This window comes from Nestor notabilis, unplaced genomic scaffold (genome assembly GCF_000696875.1).
Source record: "Nestor notabilis isolate BGI_N333 unplaced genomic scaffold, ASM69687v1 scaffold1288, whole genome shotgun sequence".
NCBI lineage: Eukaryota > Metazoa > Chordata > Aves > Psittaciformes > Psittacidae > Nestor > Nestor notabilis.
The window spans coordinates 3,784-20,691 of NW_009940350.1; the positions used below are offsets into that span (position 1 = coordinate 3,784).

The 16,908-nt window shown below is 38.2% G+C and overlaps 1 protein-coding gene across 1 annotated transcript in view; it reads left to right on the plus strand.

Annotated features, from left to right (window-relative positions):
• POP1 (processing of precursor 1, ribonuclease P/MRP subunit (S. cerevisiae)) overlaps positions 1–15,548 on the plus strand; it is a gene marked incomplete at its 5' end in the record, with an annotated part of 17,896 nt that extends 2,348 nt beyond the window's left edge. Inside the window, 13 exon segments of the mRNA XM_010020291.1 lie at positions 451–699; positions 1,260–1,347; positions 1,652–1,827; positions 2,455–2,705; positions 2,838–2,931; positions 3,707–3,818; positions 4,367–4,486; positions 10,189–10,304; positions 11,680–11,871; positions 12,751–12,854; positions 12,856–12,900; positions 13,718–14,062; positions 14,874–15,548. Coding sequence (XP_010018593.1) covers positions 451–699; positions 1,260–1,347; positions 1,652–1,827; positions 2,455–2,705; positions 2,838–2,931; positions 3,707–3,818; positions 4,367–4,486; positions 10,189–10,304; positions 11,680–11,871; positions 12,751–12,854; positions 12,856–12,900; positions 13,718–14,062; positions 14,874–15,534 — 2,553 coding nt within the window.
• Between the last annotated feature and the right edge of the window lie 1,360 nt (positions 15,549–16,908).

Here is a 16,908-nt window from a genome sequence, read left to right on the forward strand (position 1 = left end):
TTTATTGTGAAATGATGTGTCTGATGTTTGGCACTGATCACTTTATTGTCTTTATACACCTTCTTAAAGTGACCAAGTGAGTTTGCTTGGTAAGTTTTCTATGTATTAAGGTTGACTGATGAACATAGTTCTTGTATTCTTTATTCCCTTGCATTGACTTTTTTTTTCAATTCTTTAGAGGCCTTACCCACTCTATCCTGAGTAGAAAATTGTGCATGATTCAGAAATTGGATTTTGGTTTATCTATGGGTACCTTGATGCACTTGTGTGGATGGGACTTGCGCATGAATTTTCAAAGTCTTAGCCTCAAGAATTTTAGGGAGAACTAATTTCAGAATAAAGTATAACCTAATACTAGTGCTTCCTGTATTCTTATATACATCAGCCTTTTTCTTCTATGGAAGTTTGTCCTTTTGAGATTTACTTCAATATCCTCTCTTTCAAAAACAGGCAGAGAAAGCTGTACATCAGAAAAAAGAACAGTCAAAGACTAAATGCCGCAAAGCTAGAAGGCGCCACATAAATTTGGTAGCAGAGTTTAATCGCAGGCAAAGAAAGAATATTTGGCTGGAAACACACATTTGGCATGCAAAGAGATTTCATATGGTAAAGAAATGGGGATACTCTTTAGGAAATAGCCCTACGGAGAAGTGCTACAGGGCTTGTTACCGAGCCATGACAAAACACTGCCTTCTTCAGGTACCACATTTATATCTGTTTTCTTTGTTATTTTACCAAGGTGAAGCAATCAACTGTTCAGTCGTAATGAATATTTCTGTCTCTTTGAAGTACTGTTGTATCAGATGCTAATAACTGCTAGGTATGAAACGTGTGAATTCTTAATAGTAATGAAGGGCTGCAAGTATTGGAGAGAATAATATGAACCTTTAGAAGAGTCTTATGGTAACTACAACTGAAATACTACGTTTTCAGTCTTCTCAAGAGCTAAGAGAGAAAGTGAATCCCTGCATCATCTTCCTGAGCAGGATGCTACTGAAGATAGGCTCTTTGTTCCATGTCCTTTTTTGGTCTGTTGGTTGGAGAGGCAGGTTGGCCCTCAAATGAGAAATACTCAACGGATCTCCTGTAACTAACAATTTTAAGTTAAAAAAACCCCAAAAACCTAATCTCTCTGACACAAATTGTAGTGAATGAAAAATTAACTACTTCAGTGTAAATTGTGAAGCTGTGTCTGGTACTTCCTTGCCAGGCTCACTTTCAAGAGTTACTCTCACTTTACCACTATCCTGTTGTTTCAGGATTTATCATATTACTGTTGCCTGGAGTTGACTGGTAAAGAGAATGAGCTTCTGAAGCAACTTGCTCAACTGTGTAGCATTGACACAGGTAAAACTTACATAGTTCAAAATAAAGTTAAGATTCTGAATAAACTAGGGGATGGCTCATCCTTTTCCTTTTTCAATATCCTGCCAATCTCAATAGTAGTAACAGAATTGATTTGGTTGAAAAATATAATTAAAATGTCTCATACTAGGACTAGATGTTCTTATTTTCAGTTGCTTATTGGTAAGCTAATTGTGGTGCAGTAATTGTGGTGTGGCATTAGCCCATCAGCCAGATTGAATTTCAGTTTTTTAATTTTTTTAAACAAGAGATGATTTTGTTTTTCAGTAAGTATCTTCTTTTTTAGGACTAACATTTGGAGAGGCTTGTTGTCTGTCTGGAAGATTTGAGGGTTCTGTGAATCTTTACCGAGCAGATCGCTATCCAGAGGGTATGCTTGGTCCGGTTACATTCATTTGGAAACCCAGGGATGGGTCTGAAAACAGACAGTTGTGGATCTGGATGCATCCAGCTCTTAAACAGGTTTTTTTTTTGTTTGTTTGTTTCTGTATGGTTCAACTCTGATTTCTTTATGTATTGTATGTTTTTAATGCTGAAGATACCTTCTGAAAAGTGTAGAAGAGCTGGATATAGTACACAGCTTTAGGAATTAAAAGTTGGAAGATTGTTTCTGTTCCAACAGTATTTATATTCTGCAGCTTGTTTTTATAAAGCTTGTACAGAAGCCTCTGAGGGGTTTTTTTAGTGTTTGAGCTTGTTAAAAGTTTTCTAGTGCCACTTGATTTGGGATACATTTGCAGTATGATGTTGCTTGATTCGTATCCTTCCCACTGGCACCCCCAACAGGCCAAGTTTAGTCTTATCACAGAAAATCATAATCTTATATATGATACTTAAGTTATGAACTTTAAAAAAATAAAAAAAGGTAAAATTTTGTGCACTGGCAATTTTTTCTTAGACTGAGAACAAATTCTTAACAATATTCAATATTATTTTCAGCTCTTGGTAGCAAAACCTGGACTTCAGGAGAATAAAATTTATTCCCTTAAATCCATATAGGAAAATAGTAGAGTGTAATTCTTAAAACTGTGCTTAAGATTTGCGATTCACTGCTCATCATCCTAACCCAAACTTTTCATTTTTCTTAAGGACATACTGGGAGAGTTAAAAGCAATTTTTCAGTGTTCAGAGCCTGAAGAAATCTGTATTCCTGAGCCTGTTACAACATCAGTTCAAGAGGAAAACCAAATTGATGTTGTTCTGAGCCTTGGCAAGAAAAGAAAGGGGGAGGATAAAGAAGGAGAAAAAGCTGTGCCAGTGAAAAAAATAATTGGTGATGGCACTAGAGATCCATTCCAGTCCTACACTTGGATTTCGCAGACTAGTGGTGTTGTAATCAGGTTTGTTCATAGTAGAAGTTAGAAATGTGACCCATAACCTTTTAATATAGCTGAATTCTGGCTTAAGAGTACTGGGGGAAAAATTGTGTGTTGTACAATTGTACATTCACTTGAAATTTTCCTCTGTTTCAGTGATAGAAGTATGGAGATTCTCAGGTACCGGCTGATTGGCCCATTATCACACTCTGTCCTTACAGAGACCTTGAAAGCTGCTTCTCTCCAAACAGTAAGAAAATCGGCCATTTGGGTGTTACTGTAATTTCTATAAGGTTTCTAGAATGTGCAAGCTTGGTTTTGCTAGAATCATAAACTGTCTAGCCTTACTTTATTAGAAGGGCTAAGCTATGTGTTTCTACTCTTAGCTTCTCTATATTGAGCCTTTTGACTGATGCTGATCTCGTGAAGAACTCCTATGTGGATTTTAAGTGGGGGTAGGAAGAAAATAGAAGCAATGGTTCTGTTGAGCAGATCATGTAGTTTCTGCTGTAGTGATGTATTCTGCTGAGAGGTCCAGAGTAATCCATATTCTCTTTGACAAACCCCATAGGTCATGTTTCTCAAGCTAAAGAGCAAGAGATGTAAGGTATAGAAAACATTTGTGTTTTCAATCAAATATGCAATTTCACCAGGATTTAGTATTTCATTCATTTCTTGTCACAAAGCATCACCAAGGTTTTAATTGGGCTTTTTGTTTCTTGCAGCAAACATGATGAGGCTATGTAATCTCTGTCTTTCTGTAAGAAATAGTTTAACAACAGGATTAGGAAGCATTGTGGATTGCTTTTTTTATTTTTGGAACACAGGTTAAACTGAGCATCTTATTGGGGATTACTGTAAAGTGGAGTATAGGAATAGGGTGCATCAGGAAAAAAATGGTTTTTGGATTGAAACTTGCAGAGGAAGAAAGCAACAATAGTGGTTAAGGCAAACTGAGAGTAAATTCATACTGATAGAAAATACTGAATAACCACTTGACTTTAATTAGATGTGTTGTTTTCCAGGAAATGGCAGATTCAGAGACAGAACTGAATAACTGGTGGGTAGAAAACTGCAAGGACTCTGAAAAAGTATCTCTTCATCAGTGTCAAAGTGCTATCTTTGAGCTGTTAGAAGGTATTTGGGCATGTGGGTGCTATGGGAGGATGGGGAAACTCTTAAACTCTGGTGGTCAAAACTGTCAAGAGATCAAGAGAGTGATGCCATTGAGCATGTGCATAGGTTAATTACTGTGGCATGTCAAAGATTTGAGACATGTTACATTAAGTTTTCTTAAGGGAATTTTAATCTGCTGTGTAATCCAAACTTTTTATTTCCTTTAGCTGGAAGATAAGTGTAAAACAAAGGTTGGTTGTTCTTTAAGAGGTGTGCCAAATGCAAAGGATAAATTGAGTCTGTAAGTTGTGTGAGGGTGCTCTTATTTCTATGTTAAAGCATAAATAATTGCCAAGTAAGTCTTATGCTGCTATTGTTGTCTTGTTATTGGACATTTAGCAAGCATTGGTGAATTTAAAAAGCATGTTAAATTGAGTACTCTGTATTGCTTCTTTGGTTTACAGTGGTGTCACATCCCTGCAGGTGAAAATGCACAAAATAATAGTGCAGAAAAAGATCAGAACTTAATTGGTGGTTTCATGGCAATGTTCATCTGTGTATTTTTAAAGGGATAAGTTCACCATCAGAACTGCCACCAGGAACAATACTGGGCCTCACTGTTGGAGATCCTCGAGTCAATATGCCAAAGAAGAAGACAAAAGCTATGCCAGACTTTGAAAAATACCAAGGTAAGATACCTTGCTTATATTATGCGCATGGTGGAACTGCCAAAGGCAAGAGATGCAGTTTCTTTATATACTTTGTTTTCATTGTTCTTCATCTTCTACTGATTGTCTCTTGCTGCTTTCCTCTAACATTTGATTTCAGAATGTTTCCTTCCCCTTTCCACAGCCCTGGCTGAACAGAAACAGCTTGAAAGTTGCATAGGTTTTAGAACAGTGATTGCGAGGGAGGGATATGCACCAAAGCTGGTCTTGTGCTCAGTGGAAGCCTCTGTCTGACCATACAGATGATCCAGGTTCGAATCCTGGCAAGGCCAACCAGGTGCTAAAAGCTACTTAGTAAGTTTCTGTTTGGTGTTTAGTCTTCCTGATGCTGTTTATCTCTCCAAGAATATATCTACTGTTTCTGGTTTATAGTCCTACAATGATGAAAGTTGCAATTCTACTGGGGAAAACAAAAGAAAGCCATTGCAAGATTAGCATTTCAGATGGCCAAGATGCTGGTTATGTTAAAAAATGATAGGTGCAGGTGTGACTTCTGGAACTTTAATTTCAATACTGACTTACACAATATTCCAGTGCAAAATTCACATTCAGTTGGATGTGAATGTCCTTGAAAAATGTGCGAGAACATATACTGTGGGGTTTGTGTACAGTGCTGTGTAAGCATTTCCGGTTAGGTTGACAGGATACGGACTGCCTCATGTAAAAGGAGAAACAGATTAGCCAGTTAGGAAGCAGTAGGCAATAGCACAAGCTGAAGGTTTGAGAGACTTGAAAATACTTATTTTCCTTGGTGATGTGTTTGCAGGACACTAAAATAATCTAGCTTTTCCTTTCACTTAAGTCAGGTTGAACACCTGTTTCAGTTTCTGTCTTTTAGCTCTCTGGACAGCTCTGTCATTTGCAATTTCTTGTATCCTCCTATTCTACCCTCTGTATCTAGAACAGCCTTTATCCTGTTAACTAGTTCTGCTCAGCTAACTTTCTTATCATTAATGTTCCCATTGGAAATGCTGCAGCATACATGACCTCTACTTCGCTTCATTCCTGAGTGAGCTATATAGCACTTGTTTACAGGTACTGGTTTGAGTTGGTAGAGGAGTTGGCAACTGTGAAGCAGTTCATCTCCTTTCATTCTCTTTGTCATGTCTGCAAAGATATGTTCAAGAAGGCAAGATCAGCAGAAGGCTTCTAGGCATTGGAAATGTCTCATAGTAGTTTCTCTCCCACTATGAGAGCTGGTTGTCCCTCAGAAAGTAGATCCATGATAAAGAGGTAGTGATGTAAGATGGCCACTTTCAAGATCTTTCTAGTTGGGGTTATCCTTTGCTTGAAAAAAATCTTCTAAATCACAAACATTCAGAAAAGCTGGTGGTGTTTTCTCTTTTCTGTCTGAGCATTTAGTTTTTGTTTGTTTCATCATGAACTTAAAAGTGCATCTCTGATTTATGTTTGGGAGAAGGAAGAAGGTCCTTGTTCAGCTAGCAAGGAAAGGTAGACCACGTGATACCTTTTAATTATGGTTGTTACACACTATATAAGTTGTGAGTAGGCAGAAGGATGAAAGAAGACAGACAATACAGCTGTCTTCTAGTAGAAAATCAAAAGGACATCATAGTAAGGGAGTACAAAAGGAGAGGAGGCAGGCCTCCTACAAGAATCAGTTAAGGAGAGAATAGGAGGGACTGATGGTTCAACAGGGAAAGTGGCTGCTCAGTAACTTCCTAATGTGTGAGAAGAGTTACAGGATCATTCACAATCTCCTGCATGCTTACTACATGTCCAGTGGGGAAATCCTATGGCATGGCAATTCATCTCTCCTGTGTGAGAAACTCAAGACTGAGGTCTAACTGCCACTCTCCTGTCTCCCTTATAAAGTATTCTTAGGTGTTAATTGAAAAGAGAGGCTATTGTTACTCTCCAAAGACTGCTGATCCTAACCTCATTTCATAGTTGAGTATGACAGCTATTATCTCTGCCTTAATGGGCCTCCTTGTTCAAGTAAAAGCAGAGAAGTGACTTTTTTAAATACTTCCCCAGGGCTCTGTTGCTAGCCACCCGTGGAGTGAGATTACTGAGATATCCAGCAAGAATTTAATCAAAAGCAACATATTCCCGAAGATTATTCTGGTTTGATTTAGCATTTTTGCTAGCATTTTTCCAATCAGTTCTGTCACCTCATTTTACTAGTTCCTTTGCCAAGAGTGACCCAGGAATGGAGACCATCCTCCTCTTCAAATTATTGAAGGGCAATTTGTTTAACCAGAAAAGGAAGGAATTTAATCATGGCACATAGCATACATCACTACAGCAGTAAGTGTTTAAGTATTACTAACACTTCCACAGTAATCCCACTCTAAAAAAAGGCAGACTTCTTTAAGATCTGTTGTTCATTTGGATGGTAATGATTTGGCCCTTCTGTAGGAATAAAACTTTATGAGCCTTAGAACTACGTAAACTTTCTGAGCCTTGGTTTTGATGTAACCTTACTTAGATGTGGTAATACTGTGAGCTGATCCTTATTTAAGAAATTTTAGTAATTGCTCATTTGCCTTAGTGATGTTTCGTGTTGACTGACTAATAAAAAGGAACCCTTGCTGTATGCCATGCTTTTTTTCCCTTTTTGCTTCCTGGACATTCAAATGCTATTATGATTAGTATTAGTAAGATTATAATGGCACCGCATATGTTAGCAGATTCTGTATGTGCTTTAGCCTCTCTTCTTTAATGTTGTGTAAGAGCTAACTGATTTTCTTAGGAAATCTTTACTAATTTAAAGATGCATTGTTTGTCAAGTGAGTGAGTAGTTTAGCCATCATCTTTGCTTGTGGATTGTCATACATGCAGTCTATGAACTGATACACATCTGTCATTTCCCCCTATTTTCCCCCACCTTTTCAGTTACTCAAACTCCTGACTGCATGTGTGTGTGTGCAAGCTGTGAGTTACAGACACGTGCTGATGGGGTTTAATCAAGGAACTGTCCTCATTTCTTCAGGCTGGGGGAAAGAAAGTTTGTGAATAAATCACTTTTCACTGCCTTCTCAGCAGGTTTATGCCTTCTGAAAGTCAAGATTCCCGATAAGCAGTCAGTGCTTACATGACTGCAAATTACTGCTGTTCTTTTCTCCATTTTGAAGTACACTTCCGACATTTTGATATGCTTTTATTGTCTTCTATTGGAGAATGCAAATTCCACTGCCTTAAATACTGCTCAACATGGAGTAAGTATTGTGGAGCTTTTAAACAGTCAGTGAATGAGATACATAGAAGGAGAATGCATCATGAAAGATGAGTGAGGTAAAGTTCTTTCTGCAGACACAGAGCCTGAGTCCTTGCTTGCAAATACACTTCCTGCAGAGGTTTAGGTATCTGGCATCAGTTGTCCTGCTACCATGCACCCATATGTATATATGGCTATGCAACTGCTCTTTAGCAGTGCTTACATTTTCGCTTTTCCTGCTATTTCCTCATAGAGGGAAGGGAAAAATTCAAACAGAAGAAATCTTACTCTTAAGCCTGTCTTCTATGACTGTTGAGATAACCAGCTACAGAAATCAGAACAACAGCTTGAAATGGAACAAAGCCTTCATCTCTCTGCCTGTCTAAGCACCAACCAGTGACACCAGCAGAAGTACATAACATGCTAACTGTCACTGAGCTTTGTGTGCTTAGTAACACAACTCCCTATTTCCTACACTTATTCGTCAGTAGGTTTATTTCCCTACTACTATTTCCATGGACTGAAGAAAACAGGAGAGAGGTAAGAAATAAAAGAACTGGTGTGAGGATTTGGAATTATGATCTGTATTATAGTATGCTTGGTAGAGAGATTAAATTCTCCAATTTCAAAGGGGATTGAGGAGAAAGAACATATTAAGAGAAGGGTATTTTAGGGTAGTGAGGAGGTAGTGAGGAGGATATTAGATGGACCGTGATGATGGAAGGAGGCTGACTTAGCTTTCTAAAGTGGAAAAAAATTGTGCCATTATAGAATATAGGAGTTGTAAAGAACTCCAAGAATATGACAAGGATTGACTGCCTGAACTGTTGTAGTAGAAAGAACTAGGTAAAGGAAAAAAAAATAGCAGAGAAAGTTGTGGTGAATCATTTACAGCTGACGACACTAGAACGTGTTTAATTTAACAGAAAGAGATTACGGTGTTCACAAAGGCTGTCTGTACAGAAAATGAAAAAGTCACCTTATATTAGTTGTAAGTCTGTAATTTTCCCCCTTGGTTGTCTGTCAGAGTCCAGAAGGAATTCCACAGCATCACTACACACTGATTTGTTGCTGTCTTCTTTTCCTTCCTTTGAGGCATTGATATTTGCTGTATCTTCAGAGAGAATGTGCCTTGCCTCTAGGAGTGTTGAGCTGTTGTAGATTCTTGCTCAGGTTCCTGTCCCTAATTTGTGGTCTGAGAAGGAATTCTTATTCTTGGCTTCATTGGCAGGGAATTGGCAAGGATTTTCTTTTTCCTTGTATTGTTCTTAATTTGAAGGAGTGCCACACACCCCGATCTGATAATTTCTTTAGTATTTCTTCCTCTCATCTAAAAGTAACTCGTAAGCAAGAATGCATAGCAAGTATCAGCTTAATAATACCATCAAACTCTCAGTAGTGTTGCCATATTTACTATTTCTTTTGAAGGATTTTGCAACTCCTAGTAATGGGGACATCTTAAAGATTACAGATTCCAAATAAGCATTGCAATTATGTTTGGCAGTACCTATTGTATTGAGAGTGCTCAAAGTCTTTGTCAGCATTAAGTGGAAAGACCAGCTGAACCTTCTTTTGAAAGACTAAGCAAGTGATGTTAAAAACCAAAACAAACCCCAACACATAGGTAAGACCTTGTAGATGACAAAATAAGCAGCAGTCCCTGTAAGTTGTAATCACAGAACTATGAATAGGTTTTGTTGTATCGTTTATTGGTAAGAATTACTTAAATATGGATCAGCATGCATTACATACTGTATACTGAAGGCTTTTGATCCATCGATCACTGAGTGTCAGTATACATTCTCTCTGCTTTGGTTAGATTGTGAAGCTGAAGAAGAGATTATTTGAAGTATTAAATAACCTATCAGTTTTAAAGTTAAAAGTGTTGTCTGTCTTCAGTAATGCACACAGCTGTTGGTCTGCATTGACATAAACAAAGAATAATCCCTTCCTTGAAGTGCAGAGCCTGAAAAGATCCAGAGTGGGAAGCTAGCGCTAAATAAGTAGTTGCATACTAGTGATATCCAGGAAAATATTTCCTGTATGGACATTCCTTAAAGGTTGCTTCTCTTATAAGTTTACTTAGGTGGACATATTTCAAGCTTTGCAGTGTTGCTCTTTCTGATTTTCAGCAAACCTGTTGAGCTTCACACTCTGCCTGCAAGATCAAATTCCAGAATATTAAAGGTGGCATGATGAAGGTGTAACTTACATTGCCAAAGATGATGTCATTTGTAATACGAAATGCCTGTAAGAGATTGCTAGGTTAATGCTTCTAACAACTGTTTATTCTAATTTTGTATTTGGAAAAACATGCGATAGTAAGATAGTCCAGAAGCAGTGATGTTTGTTAAGCATTTAATAGTCTGTTTCCTTAGTTGGTCTGCTCATTGTACTTATGATAGTGAAGTGGTTTTGGTAATCTGATAGTTAAGCCACAAAAATTGTTTGAATTTTGTTTGAAGGTTCTCTTCTTTTGTAGATAATGATAAAGTTAGGCAGCTGTACCTGGAGGGTGTTCCTGTAGACTGTGCTCACAGCTTTATCTGGGACCACGACATCTGTAAGAACGTCACTGAAAATAAAATCTCAGAGCAGGTAACTAAGAAGGTGGATTGCCATGGAGAAAATGGCTAATGGTCCATGGAGTCCATAGAGTGAGACTCTTGAAACTTGCATAAATCCAAGAGCAGTAGTTCCCTAATGTCATGGCATCCAGCTGCTGTGTTGAAGTGTTTGTTCTGTAGTCTGTGTAATGTTTTTGCACACCCACTGTTTCTGATTCAGTTGAAGCTTTATCAGGTTTTCTACAGGACTAAATAGTTTAAGATTTATTTATCAGAAGGGTCTGAATTGGGTTTTCCTGCATCACCTTGACTCATGTGCAGCAGATGAAAGGGATGAAGCAGCACAGAGAGTCTCTGGCCATTCACTCCTCAGTCATAGCCAGGATGAATGAATGAATGAATGAATTGATGAATGAATCGTGGAAGTTGGAAGGAAATAAATGCCTCTGGTTCTGAACTGTACTGCACTATGTTGTGGGTGTTCTGGACAATAACCTGTGATTTGCAGAGCTTTAAATACGCTGTTACAGGTTTGAAATCTCCTATCTTGACATTTCCTTCGACAGTGGAGGAGCAACCCATAAAATGCATGGGTAAAAAGGTGATTTAGTCACAAGAAGTGATAAATATTTGGCACCATTGTAATCAACAGAGATAATATTTGTATGGCAAAAACATCTCTCTGAATCTCTTTATAAAAATCAGTCTTGTGCTCTTTCAAACTGGCTGATGTAGTGTCAAAAAAGCAGAGTGCTTACAGTATACTAGTGCATAACAGTTATCAGCACAATCTTTGTATATGGCAGTGTTCTTCATGCTGCCATGAGATGCAGTGTTTACCTTATAAAACAGCTGTTGCAGAAGAGACATTTAAAGAAGCAGTCTGATGGTCTTTTTTTTTTTTTTTTTTTATAAATGCCTTCTTAATGTGGTACAATGAAATGTAACAACTGGTGATTGACAATGCCTGGGTGCCAGCACGCTTTATGTGAAGCTGTTTTAAGACCAAATGTTCTTTCCATCTCCCTGGATGCAGTTCAGATTTGCTCCATATACTGACAGACTGTCTGAAAGCACCTGTTCAGTTTAATCTTGTGCACAAATCTATAAATACCAAGTTGAAATACTTGTTTGTCCTTCTTCATCTGTGCTGTGCGTTTTTGCTCTGAGTTTCAGTACCTGCTCTCCATCAAGGTCTATGGAAATAAGAAGGGGAGAAAAAGAGTGCTTGATACTTTTCTGTAAAAACATTTTTTTATGCCTCATTGAAGGTCAGTTCAAATATGTAGCATATTACTAGTATATTTTTCCTACGCACAAGCTTACCTCTTCTCTGTATCTTGGAAGGGTATATGGAAGAAGGGGAAATGGTTACTAACTTATAGGAAATGTCTCCTCCTTCTCAGGATTTAAACCATATGAGAGCTCAGTTACTGGTACCTGGATCACACCTTGATTTGGGTCCTTGTGAATCTAAGATTCCCGTACTGTTGGTGCAGCAGCCAGGGAAAATGGCTGGAGAAGATCGACCAGGATGGGGGAGTGGCTGGGATATCTATCTCCCAAAGGGCTGGGGCATGGCTTTCTGGATTCCTTTCGTAAGTGACTTTGATTACAACTTGCAAGTAAATACGAGATATTACGTAATTTGGTTCAAAATAATTGATTTTAGAAAGTATATTTTGCATTGCTTAACCAATTAACAAATCAGAATCCCAGTTTAAGAAAGGGTGTATGAACTGGTTGATGACAGAGGCTTGGTAAAATAAACAGTTGTTTTCCATATTCTGTTTGGTATACCTGTGCCCACATGGCAGTCTAAAGCACGAAATCAGAGTGGGGAATACGAAGAGAAAGTTGATGCTATAGCTTTTGATTTCATGTTTCTACAGGCATACGCCTCTAAAGAGAAATTTTCTGGTGCCTGCTGCTAATTTATTTCCAGTTTGGCTATTTCCACCACTCTGTCAACAACTTGGTTGCCTCTGATTTGTTAGAGAGCTTGAAACACAAAGTTTGAGTTAAGCTTGAATTTACTCCTCTGATGCTCTTTGGAGCATCCTGCTTTGAATGTTTGGATGGAAGTTTTAATGTCCTTCTGCAGTTAAATTTATGCTTTTAAATGTGCAGAGGATCAATAGCAGTGATACCTATTGTACAGTTCAAAGAAATTGGGCGGTGACTGTGCCAAAGTAATATGACATTCGTGGCAACGTATAAGATCAGAACCTATGAAATTCTCTTTGGTTTTGTTGATAGTTTTTCAGAATTAAATTTAAAGAGCATGACTAACATTTCTGTTGAAATTGGCATCTAGAACTGTGAAAACTATACTCAAGTTTATTTTTTTTTAAAGCTAAAGTGACAGACTTCCCATTTCCTAAGGCAGTAGCTTCTGGAGCATTAATGTTTTCTTTCAGTTAGGAACCTGGAATCAGTACAAACATTGCTTTTTTTGGTTTTGGTTTTTATAACAGATATACAGAGGTGTACGAGTTGGTGGCTTGCAAGAGGCTTTAAAGCATTCTGAGTATCAAAGAATACCTCACACTCCAAATGATTTCCCAGACTGCCAGGCAGGAAATTGCCAAAGAACTGGAAACCAGTCTTCTTGAAAAATTCAAACGGTAATATTAACTTAAAAATTGATTGCAAGAATGAAATAGTAACAAAAACCAATACTACTTAAAATACTCCTTAATTATCTGTTGTTGTGTTCATTAAGACTTTATTGAGATCTTTCACTAGCATTTTAAGTCCTAGTATTATGAAAAAAGAAACCAAAAGCTCTGCTGAACAGGGCATATAAATTAACTAAAACCTCCTCTTCCCAGGGATATGCTCAGTTATAAGGCTGTAACAAGGCTGCGTAACAATAAAATAAACAAAGCTCTTTCAAGCTCACTTAGCAGCAAATGAGGGAGGAGGTAGGAGAAGGCAAAGGCAGAATATCAAAGTATGTACAAAGTGTTAAACAATAAAGTGAATGAAGAGCTATATTTCAGTGTCCACTTTTTAAATGCCAGGTATTCTGAAGTTTGTCTTCATTTTCATTGCAATGAATGCAGAACTCTTAACCACAAGTATGGAGTAGCTGGAAGTGTCCTCTGCACCAGCTGGTGTTGGTTCTCCTTCCAGCTAGGAGGGGGAAGTAGGAGAAGTTTAGAGGAAAAGGTGATAGTGTCAGTCCCAGTGGATAGAAATATCCAGTGTGGCTGAAAGGATATGGTGGTCAGAAATACAGCAGTGTTGCCTAGAAGTGTAACTTTGAAATTCTTGTTCCATGAGATTGCAGAGGGAAAGCACAATTAACTTTCTCTTCTAAATACTTGGTTTTGAAAACACGTTAGACCAGCAGGGTAAACTAGACAGCCTTTTGAAGTGCTAGGGACTGAATAAGAGCCCAGGAAACAAATATTCTTTCATACTTGGTTTATCATTTAGACGTCCACCTGCAAAAAGGCCAAATTATGTCAAGCTGGGTACTCTGTCTCCTTTCATCATTCCTTGGGGGCAGCTGACAAAGAACTGGGAAGGAAGAATGAAAGCGTCAGGAGAATTTGTACGTCCTTCTTCCCCACACCCTGAGCACTGCGCAACTGAAGGGCATAGCTTCTGTGACCCCAAAGCAGAGGTGATGAAAGAAGCTTCCCCTGAGACTGGTGAAGTAGAGGAGACCTTGGAAATAACAAACTCTGAAGGTACCCTGAAGACAGAGGATGTTACAGGCACCCAAGAGCTTGGTGAGAGAGATGAAACTATGGCAAAAAGTGACTTTATTGTTCTCAGGTATGTCAAAATGATGCACATGTGTGACATAGTATTATTTTATGGGGAATTATTGAATTGGGGAAAAGATGAACTCAGCCTTGATTATTAAGATGAGAGAATTATTTGATCCAAATACAGTGAGGAGATTAGTTTTATTGTGGATCAGAATTTGCACTTGAGTAGAAGTCCTTTTCTGGCTCTTCCCCAGCAAACTTGGTGACTAGATGAAGTAAATTTCTTAAATTACCTTAAACTTAATGCTTGAGTTTAATGTGTTCTTGGAATTGGCATAATCTGTCTTTTTTCCTGGGGGTTGGAGCTTTAAGAAGCTCATGTCTGTGATTTTAAAACTTGCTGTGTAAATCAGCTCGCATTTGCTTTTCTAATACATCATCACAGGTGGTTTTTGCACTACTTAATAAGGTCTATAAAGAAAACAATCTCCTGCATTCCAGTGCAACGCATGAGGGCAGCAACAGTGTTTGGAAAATGCCTGAATGCAGGTCTTTCCTTTTTGTTTAGTTATCAGGGAAAGAAAACATTGGCAGTTCTGGACTACATTAATGCCACTAAAGGTTTTAGAGCATTTGTGATTTAACAAGTTTTGGGGGTTTTAACAAGTAATGTCTCCTGCAGAAATACCTTCACACAGGAATTCCTCTCACCCATGTTTTTATGTGCTAAGAGGGATAGAAACACTAGCTTGGAAAGTTACAGAAAGCCCCATGGCAGTTTTTTTAATCATGCTCTTGCAAATATGTGGGGCAGTGTGTTTCTGTTGTACTACTTGTTAATAACTATCCTTGATGGTCTTAAAAATTTTTAATAGGAGTGAAAAACTACTAATGCAGTTATCAGCCTGGTGCTATCCCACTGCTGGAAAAGATCGGCGAATCCGCCTTGTGTCTCGACTAGGACAGAAAGAAATGACTGAAGATGTCTTTTTGCCAATCTTGATGAGCTATCCAAGGGCTCTTGTGTGGGTCAACTTGTCTCTGTTGAGAAAAGGGAACCCTGAATTACATGCCATGATTTGCATCCCAACAGAAGATGACTTGCTGCGTCTAAGCAAAGACAAACTCTTCTGTGGTCCTCAAGAACCCAAACATCGTGATATATTCAAGCACAAGGTACAGAAATTAAAAGAGGAGAAGAAGAAGAAGAAAAAAGATAACACGAAGGCTCTAGAAGGTGACCCTCCAAGTCTTCCAGAAGAAGAAAAAACTGAGAAGCATGAAGACCTCATTCTTGGTCTTTGGTCGGATGCTCTCCCAGATGTTACTTCCCACTGCTCCAGAACTCTCTTAGGATATGTTACTCGAGGGGATTTTTCATTGGCTGCAGGCTGTGGAGAAGCCCTGGGTTTTGTTAGCTTGACAGGGTTAGTTTATATGTTACACAACCAGCCAGCAGATAAAAAAGGGCTTGTTTTGTTAAGAACTCCAGCATCTTTACAGTACAGATTTGCAAGACTTACTATTGAGGTTTAAGTATCATTGCAATGCAGTAGAATGCCAAAAATACCAAAGAACGTCTGATTGGTCTTCTGTGGCCTTTCTGCTGTGTCTCAAATTTGAGGTGATTCTGAGCCCCAACAATATCTTGAGGATTATGAAATAATTAAAATCTTTTTAACATTATTAATGAAAACAACTAATGCATAAACAGACTTAGTATTACTTTGATATCTGCGTTGCTGAGGATTTTTCACAGTAACAGATCCATTACCATGATCTTCTTTATCTCTAAAGAAGTGTATTGTTCATTTGCTGTCTCAGAGCAGCAGATACTATAACAATACACAGAAAATCATTCCTCTCCTTTTAGAAATCTCCTGGTCAGGTGGACTGGAACTTTCCGGTGCACTTTGACATGTAACTGCATGCAGTCTGGACCCAGTGTGTATAGCCCCTGGCTTTTCCCAGTTCCTTGTGCCTGAATACATGTGGCTGCAGTGGAACAGAGCTACATAGCACAGAAAGCAGAAGGGTACTTACTGTGATGGAAAAGCTCTATGCTTAAATAAAATGCAAATTAAATATAGCCCAGCTATATAATCTTGAATTATAGCAACTGGCGCTCTTAAATAGGAAAGTGTATCAGTCTCTCTAGTCTGAGAGAAAAAAAACTATTCCTGAAAGTTAGTGAGCTTTTCAAATGCAAATTGCTGTTGGTGGGTCAGAATACATTTTCTGTTAATAAAAGGGAGATATTTTGGTTCCTTAAAAAACGGTATTATTTTTATATGGAATGTGCTAGGATTGAAGGCTTCTTAATGTTACAGTATTGTTTATGAATGTTGTTTAAACAGTCATAAAACTTGTATGCTGGAGGGGTGAGGAAAAGAAGATTTCTGATTTGACTGGGGTGGTGTGGATTGGTTTGACTTGGTTTGGTGTTTTTATTTGGATTTTTTAGTGATAGCCTTAAGCTTCCAGCCATTCTTGAGTTGTGCAGCTTGAAAATGAGTTTACAGTAATACCCTCGTTTAGTAGCAGCATGATACAAATATATGCCAGTTGGTAAAATTACCCTGAAATGATCATGTACCAATAAAAATGTAATTATTCTTGAGGAGTCTACTGACTAGGCATGATTCTTTAAGAAATTGAGTATGAATCAGTTAACAACTTTGTCTAAATATCAGTCTGCAAATTAATTCCCTTATTCAAAGTTTTCTTTGAAAAAGTCCTAGGTGAACAAATTAGTGTTGGCTGGAGTTACTTGTGGGAGGAAGGATTCAGAGTACCTTGCCCCCAGCTATCAAAGTTTAGGGCCAGTGTTGGATTAAATATGGTACACACATGGGGAAGGGGGGAGAAGCTCTCTGATCACAAGGGAAGCATTGAAGTGGGGATGGATTT